We start from the raw sequence: 9,043 nt of genomic DNA on the forward strand, positions 1-9,043 counted from the left end.
CCTATGGAAGCTGCATTTCAATGCATCCAAGGAAGCTTCAGAACAATTGTGTAGGCAACCACAAAACCATTCCTTCCTAGGTTTCAAGTGCCTAACTCTCACCTAACCATTGTACATCTCTTTTACGTGTCACAACTATTTGTGTCTCTTATATCCTGGCTTTGTTTTCAGGATGCATAAGAAGAGTGAAAAACATTTTCTTCTATCTCCACTGGTAATAACTTCCTTGCATTCAGATTCCATGTCAGCAGGACTCAAACCCTGAACTTGGACTACTGTTACAGCAGTTAACAGAGCCATCACTAACTGGGCACGGGTAGAACATTTGTTAACCAGAAGAGTCAAGTGATTAGCTGAATTACCTTTTCACAATGCTGTGTGCGGGTTATCATCTCCCTTGGTTCACAAGCATTGGCCAGAAGTAGGAGGTTACTGGAGCTGAGCTGGGACTGGAAGAACCTTGCCCACCTCTTCAACCCAACTCCCCAAAAATCACCCTTGCACCTGGGACAGAACTGAGGATTTGAGTACGACTTCCATTACAATAGCCTTGGAAACCTTATACCATTGCAGCTATATTATTTGGAGTCATGACATGGCAACACCACTAGAACCAGCTATGACAATTCTAATATACAGCAAACAAAGAAAAAGAAAAAGGTATCCACTGGAAGTTGCTCATGCTGCAGGAGCTTTCTCAGGTCAGTTTTCAGCAGGCAGCAGGAGGAGGGAAAGTGTACTAGACAAGTGTTATACAGTCCCCCAAGTGTTATACAGTCACCACAGGAAAACTGAAGGGCAATACAAATAAAAGTCTACAGGAACATTTATTGATCTGTTAAGCATAAAATCCCAGTTTATCAGCTGCTCCAGCAGCAAACTTTAAACTTCAGTAGGCCGCGCTCAGAAAAGTTACACACAGTAACCAAGATGTTTATAACCGCCCTGAGTGAAAGCCAAGATCAGAAGTGAAAAGCGTAGCCATTTCAGAACATTTCATCAACCTTCTCGTGTTCTACTGAACATTAAGAAACACTCCATCTCTTCATGCTTAACACACAACTTGCAGGAAACCTATCTTTGTGCACAGTCACAAAGACAACAACTATAAATTTTCTCTTCCTCAGTTTTCATAGAGTCATAGAACGGTTTGGGTTGGAAGGGACCTTAAAGACCATCTTGCTCCATTCTCCTCATGGGCAGGGAGACCTTCCACTATCCCAGTTGCTCCAAGTCCTGTCCAACCTGGCCTTGAATACTTCCAAGGATGGGGCAGCCCCAGCTTCTCTGGACAATCTGTGCTAGGGTCTCACAACTCCCACAGGGAAGAATTTCCTCCCAATAGCTCATCTAACCGTACCCTCTGGCAGTGGGGAGCCGTTCCCCCTTGTCCTGTCCCTCAAGGCCCTTGTCCAAAGTCCCTCTCCAGACTCTCTTGAAGCCCTTTTAGGAACTGGAAGGGCTCTAAGCTCTCTCCAGAGCCTTTTCTCCTTCAGGCTGAAAAATCCCAATTCTCCCAGCCTTTCCTCATAGCAGAGGTGTTCCAGCCCTCTCATCACCTCACCAGAGGAGGCTTCCTCTAGACTCACTCAAAGAGGTCCATGTCCTTCCAGTGCAGGGATCCCAGAGCTGTAGGTAGCTCTGCAGATGAGGTTTCACCTGAGACGGACAGTGTCCCCTCCTTGCAGCCCAATCTCTCTTTTAGTGCCCGCAAAAGCAGCTGCCCTATTTAAGGCTTGACATTCCAGCATCCTCCCTCTCCTATAGGACAACAGTTTCTGCAATGCTACATTCTTGACATGACAAAGGAAATCCCTGTGCTGGAGAGCTCTGAAATGCAAAGACAGAGTTATGCTAGCATATGCTCTGGAGGACAGCCTGGCATGGCTGAGACAGGAGCTCCACACCCAGCTAACCAGCAGGTTACCTCATACAGTGGCTGTACTAACTTTTTCAAAGGATGCCATACTCACATTTTTCAACTCACCTAGTGCAACAGATCACCAGTAGGAGTGCTGATAGGTTTCCTCATTCTATCAACACTGCTGAACTAAATCAGAGCATTTCAGCATGGATAAATGAGCCCTGGCATAAATCAGGCTGAAGCCAAATCTCAAAACACACTGAGGATCAGGCCACTTCTGTGGATTTCTTAGCATGCTGGCATAGGCAGCCTATCATAAGCTCACACTGCCTTTTACCAATTTAGTCGCTCTAATTGAAAAGTCTGCATTTTCAAACAACACTATTTTCCTGTTCCCACATCACTGTATATTGCTCCCTCCTGAAACTTAAACGTAGTCCTTTGGAGTACCTCCACCTACACTTTCTCACAGAGCATCGCCATTACACAGAAACAACTGATCAGCAGCATAGATAGCCCTTAAATAAACACCACTCTTACACTTCAATTAGTTTAATTCTCTTGTTGCTCATACCTATTGAAAACAAAGTATTTTGTAGCTATTCAAGGTTAAAAACCTCTTATTTTTTTCACACAGATAAGGTTACCTGAATACCAAGTAAAACACTCCATGGTTATGCAGGCAATATTTGTAATGAGTTCATGCCCTCAGGTACAGAAAGGGAATTTGCAGAAACAAAATTTAAATGTTATTATTTTTATTAGATAATTACTCAGATTTACAGAACTCAATTAGCAAGTGGATATTACAGCTAGAATGTCACACTCCAACAAGAAGTTAAGCAGTGCAGAGTAAGCTATTAATAAACTAGCACAAACAGCTCATGTTTTATCATAGAAGGTATTCATTATAATCTTGTCATGGTCTGTTTTTCCCCTCCCTCATAACACATAGCAAGCCCCTTCCCTAGCAGTAGAGAATGAGACCTAGTGCTACAGTAGATAAGTTTGGTTTACTTGTTGAAATCATCTCTTACAAAAAATTACTGCTAATGGGAGTCAAACATATTATGAAGAAAACAGAAAGGTAACCTGACAGCAGCCTGAGTAGGAATTACTTCAGCAGTTTTCCAGATTTGACAGAGACCTGTGAAATTCTTCCAAATTTCAACTGCCACCTGCTTCTGAGCAAGTTTTGGATCACTTATTAGTATTTTGCAGTACATGTCTTGCTCGAGTTTCCATTCCAAAATGGAAGCCCATTTTGTTTGGGCTCTACTGGTAAGTATTTAGCATCATGCTCAGCAGAAAATAAGCCATCAATAACAAGGGAAAAAACTTCTGATTCACTGACACAGATTTTTACCTCTGTCATGTTCACACATCGAGATGCAAGCAAATCCAGCCAGTTTCAGAAGAGATTTTCTTGGTCCAAACAGAAGATAATATCTATCCGGGTATAACATTAAATATATCAGCGTTCTAGTCAAACTTGTCTCTTAATGCCTCATTATCATCTATCACGACACATTCCCTGCAGCCTTCAGCTCGCAAGCACTAGACTGCACACTGAAATTCCACTTCCCGGTTCTTGGAAGACACTTCTGCTTCAGATCTGTGATAGCTGCTCTCCAGCTGACTCATGCAGCTGAAACTGAGACATGCTGATCTTCCTGCTATCATAAACTACAGAGCTTCTCAGTTACTTCACATGGGGAGGCATGCTGCTCCAGAAGGAAAAATATCTCCCTTGCTTTTGACCCAGGTACTGGGGCATTAATTTTCATTCATGGTAATATAAAGTGGGATGCAAAGGGAGCAATAACTCACCTACCTACCGGCAAAACAGTTCTAAGCACATATGAAAAAACAGGAGCAGATTTTTTTTTTTAAAGTCACAATTAATCCACATATACTAATGGACAACCACCTGCTTTAATCTTACCAATCGACCAGCTGTTTTGCCCTGACAAAGTGAGAGCTTGGGACTCATCAGTCTTATTTCACTTGTTTCATTTCTGCACTGTTTCTCACCATCTCCTGTACATGGCCACCTTTCAAACAACTCCCTGTCTCAAGAAACAGTAAAATTATCCTTCCCTCAATCTCTGGAGGCTCATCAGCCTTCTCCAAGGTGACAATGTCTCTTTGATTATAGCCCACAAGATGGGCTGAACTCAGTCACCAAAGCAGGGCAGCCTTACTGTTGTTCCCATTGCTTGTCAGCTTAGTCATCTAAACTGCCAGAAGACTACCAAGATAAGGAAGTTTTGCCATCTTTTAAAGAGGTCAAATCAGTTCATAAATGTCCAAAAAAGCACCATCATGGTGCAAGGTAAATGGCAGGAATGGGAAGAAAGGTATTTCCCTTTTGGTAACAATGAGCTATCAGATCAGCTCAAGCTGCATAAGAAGCTGTACCCTGAACCTCCCAACCCAGAGCAATTATCATCCTATAACAACAATATGTAGTGCTTAGATGTCTATAGCCCACATCACACAGTTCTTGCCTGAGAGTAAACATGATAGCAGTTAATAATTGAAAAGCAACAAATCCCCAAGACCTTTCGCCTGTACTTTTACCAACACAACACACATGTATGTGGTCTCTCCTTCCCTTCTCCCACACACAACTAATCATGTCTACATCTTTCCCTTCCTCTGTTATTTTTCAAGAATTGCCCAATCCCTTTCCAAGACGACTTATAACCAAAAAAATTCAGTGTTGAAAGCAACCCAGCAAGGTCTTAGAAGACAGAATAGAAGCTTACTTCACATGTTACTAGCATTGAGATCTGACTTCTTCACAGCACAGTAACAAGCACACTAACATAGTAATCCCCTTCTCAAAGGCTTTGCCCAGGGTCTTGATCACAGTTTGTCACACAAGTCTAAGCTTAAACAGGCAAAATTACAAAGTCTATGATGTAAAGAGTTCATGTCCAAGCAACGCCTGAACTTACCCCTCTTACCTGCTGGCTTTAGGCAGGGACAGCATGGTACTGTCTTTGCCCAAGGATTTCACAGCACAGTAAGTAGCCTGGTGCTCAAAGGAGTCTATTCAAGCTTTCTCCTTCTACTCAAGTTACCACTCAGGCTGGACAGAGTATTTCTTAACCTTCTCTCAATAAGAGTCACAGAGAAACTCAGAAAAATATTTACATTTAACTGGCTCCTAGTAACTCAAGAGCTGCTGTTCTCTCCCATCATGAGAATTATCAAATAATGCTAGTATGCAAACACACTGTTCACTTAAAGCACCTTGCATTGTTTACATGAGACATTTTCATGAAATCTGCAAGGTCTTTTGGTAACTTAAATTAATACTCTTTTAGGGAAAAATAAACCAAACAACCAAAATCCAAGCCAAATACCAGAACAAGTAGAGGGTCTCAAGACTCCTCTTACACCAAGCGTGAAGATTTTGATAGTTCTTTGTACCTAATAAGCCATGGAAAGGCATGGCGCATCAATGTGACATATGAAAACCACATGACAGACTATCACTGGCAGGTAGGACACTGCAGGTTCTAGAAACTGTTCACAGGAAAGCAACAGCTTTCCTGGTCTGCACTTGTTAAAGTTACTGATAAAGCAAACTGAAGATGAGCAATAGGAAAATAGAACAATTCAAGTTAAAACAACTTGAGAGTTTTGATTTTTATTGACTTTTTAAAGGAGCTGAGTTTTAATGCAGTGAACAGAGCAATTAGCAGTAAACCAGGCTAGGAAGAAGCATAAAACATGCTAAATTTAGACGTAAGCAATTTTGAGAGACTTAGCTACGTGAGAAAGTTGGGATCAAACACAATCCTTTAAACATAGACAGGAGATTAACGCTTCTCAATAAAATCTTAGATTCTGTGGAAGTCTGATATCCTATGAACAAATAAGCAAGCTTAAATCCTGTGCATGAAGGCATGAGGACTGACACGCAAGGAGCAGAAAGTTCTAGAGAGCACATAGATACCATGGCAGGGTATTTAAGCTGCACTTTCCCAGCTGCAATGATAAGGATGTACTTCTACAGGAAGCACACCCCTCATTTCACCTGGAGCAAGTCAGCCTCTTCCACACTGAGGGATCCTCACCTTTTTGTAGAACTCTTGCTCCCTGGGACCACGAGGCGGTGGCTGCAACTGCTTCAGGACAGTTCCATCTGGATGCTGTAGTATGCCTAGAAGAGAAGCATTTCCTTCAGGGCTTAGTTTTAAGAGGTACAACTTTCTTTTTACCTTTTTTTTTTTTGTTGTTTTCCAGAAATAGTGATTTCACCATCAAGGATAGCCTATTGAAAAGCTGTACTGCTTCTTCCACTGCACACACAGTAGAGACAAAATTGTCAGGTCTTACATATAACCTTTAGCAAAGGTTTGCTTGCATTTCTCTTATTTCTACCCACTGAATAACTTCCTGGGTGTAGTTCTGCACAAGGCCTACATAGTACTAGGATTTGACATTAAAACTTCCAGCCCCCCAAACCTCCATCATTAACTAACAAAGATTACATAGACACTCCCTTTTTAAATAATTCATAAACTGTTTTCCAACAACGCCTAGATGTTAAAGGAATACCACATTTAATGCATTTCTCACTATTAGAACAGAAATAAATGTCCTGTGGATGTACATCTATACTAGTGGCACAGAAAGTGCCACTAGAAAGGGTCTTTACTACAAGAAGTAGCACCCCTACAGCACTCCAAGCTATCAGATGCTACTATTTGTATCACCCATAATTACAGTACAGAATTTCATCTCAGCCAGGCAACACCTTCATCAAGTCTGCACAAAAATCCCCTCCAAAATACCCTCATGAAACAGCCTTATGACTCTCCAGTCACCAGTATTTCTGAATACCTGCAGAAGAAATGCAACTGAGTATCTGAGGATGCTCAAGATATGGATGTAGGTAAGAATGGAGTGTGTTGCATCATGAGGTGCAAGGGAAAACAAAAAACCCACTTCTGGAAAAGAAATTTTCTGCTAGGATTAATTTCTAGCTTTTCATACAGCAATTTATTTTGCTTAGAACAATAGCAAAAATGTCAACTATATCCAAACAAGGTTCTGTTTTTAACTACCAAGCGAGAAAACAGAAAAATAAGCCAGGAGCTTTGCATCCCAAGGAGAGTTTGCAGTTATAAGAGCAATTGTGTTTTTCACCTCTTAAAAAACATTATCTATGAATGGGGTCTGGTGTGCAGTCTTGGAAACTAAAAAAATCTTTAGAGACCAAGATATTTACTTTAAAACAACCACCAGATTTAGAACAGTTGTTTCAATAGTTTGCTATGCCAAAGATTTGCTTTAAAAATTTGCATAAAACAGCTCTCACGTCATGTTTCTTGCTTGTTTCTGCCACACATGAAGACTACCACATTTTCCAGACACAGCAGCTTGTGTTCCTCCTCCCTGTACCCTTTTGCATGTGATGGAAACCACTCTGCAAAGTGCACCAACTACTTCAATGGCATGTGTTCTATACATGAATTGTTAAAAATCACATTAAAATAAAATAGTTTAAACATTAAAATGGGTTTTATAACACATGCTCCTCAAAAATCTGCATTTTGGCTTTGATAAGTAGACAATCTACAAGGTAAAAGAAAGACCAGGCAAAGATTCCTGGAAGGAGAATCCATACACTATTGGGTTGATACATATTACTTGAAGAGTTTATATTAAACTGATATCTAAAGTTCCCTCATTCTCTGCATTCTTGACAGACTAGAGCACTTACTGCACTACTCTGTCACTGTGACAGGGGCAGGCCTGAAAACTAGGGCCGTGTTTCAACATTCACCACGAAGATGTAAACTCCATAACCTTCTCTCTGATCTACAACAAAAAGCAGAGGTACCTCTACCTGCAGATCATACAATCATTTGGATGTTGGTCATGGGTTTGTTGTAGGCTTCCTGGGATTTTTCAGCACAGATAGGGAATAGGACGGTTTTAACATATGAAAAAGCAAATTAACATTTCTGAGGAATCAACAGAACTATGTTGAAAATAAAATCCTGAAATATCTCACAAACGTTTCTCTCTGGCTGTGGATGCAAAGCTTGTTACCATTCTGAAATGAGCAAGCAAGTCACTCTGAAGGAGAATGGCCCCTTCAACTACAGGATCCCACTCCAGCATTTTGCAGGTACAGGCACCAAACCATAGCCAGGTGCAGGAGGCTCTATAAGGTGACATATCCCACCAGCTTCTGTCTCTCTCCACCCACCTACGGAATTAAGCCACAACCCAAAGTCATTACTTGCTACACATGATTTATCTCGGGGAAGCACTACTGCATATAGCATTCAACAAAAGGGCAGTTACAATGCACAGAAACCTAATGTCTACACATGCATGCAGAGAGGCTGTGAGAGGCCTTTTTTGCAAGGCAGTAACAGTCACAGGAAACAAAGGGAAAAAGGAAGATTATTCAGGAGAAATTTTACAATGTACTTTTACTAAAAAAAAAAAAGTTAAAAATACTTTGGATACCTTCAAGTCCTCTGTCTGTTTGTATGTGGGAATAGAAGGGAAAATCAAGTTACAAAAATGAGAGTTGAGAGTACCAGAGCAGCTTTGGTCTTCAACATAAAACAATTTCCAAGATGAGATCATCAACCATAGTGATACCTCTGCAGAAAAGTCTTGGTCTTGCCCATGAGATGTAGTGGGGCTACCTTTACCTAATCCATTGTTGAGTGGCACCCAAAATATAGATGATCACCTGTGCTATTTGATCTAAGTAAAACTGATATGCCAAAGGTGAAGCTCTCCCTGAAGTGAGCCCTTTTTTGCATGATCCCACCTCATTCCGATGTATGAACACAGAACACATACACCTTCCAGGATCCAATGCACCTCCATCTACATTTTATTTCACCTCTGCAGCTGGGGCAAGGGACAAGAATTACTTTTCTGTGGAGATTATCAGCAGCAAGCCACAGCATGAAAACAGGCTGTAGATAAGACAAATTCACAGTGCCCTTAGTGCTGTAACTCCAGTCACTGACGATCAAAAAGGTTCTGAAGTTCAGCCCTTGTCAGGGGCAAAGAGAAGAATGACTTTTTTGTTGAGATTATCTGCAGCAAGGCAGACCATGGATGCAGGCTGTAGATAAGACAAACTCACAGTGTCATTAGTGATGTAATTTCATTCACTGACAGTTGACA

General features: G+C 41.2%; 1 protein-coding gene across 2 annotated transcripts in view; it reads right to left on the reverse strand.

Moving 5' to 3' along the window:
- The window catches only part of IPMK (inositol polyphosphate multikinase), a 38,632-nt gene that overhangs the window by 28,927 nt on the left and 662 nt on the right, over positions 1–9,043 (reverse strand). For both annotated transcript variants that reach the window (XM_088168759.1, XM_014893204.2), the window contains exon 2: positions 5,956–6,041. In XM_088168759.1, the coding sequence (XP_088024885.1) occupies positions 5,956–6,041 (86 nt within the window). The remainder of the gene's footprint in view (positions 1–5,955; positions 6,042–9,043) is intronic.

Source organism: Sturnus vulgaris, chromosome 8, assembly GCF_052056855.1.
Source record: "Sturnus vulgaris isolate bStuVul1 chromosome 8, bStuVul1.hap1, whole genome shotgun sequence".
NCBI lineage: Eukaryota > Metazoa > Chordata > Aves > Passeriformes > Sturnidae > Sturnus > Sturnus vulgaris.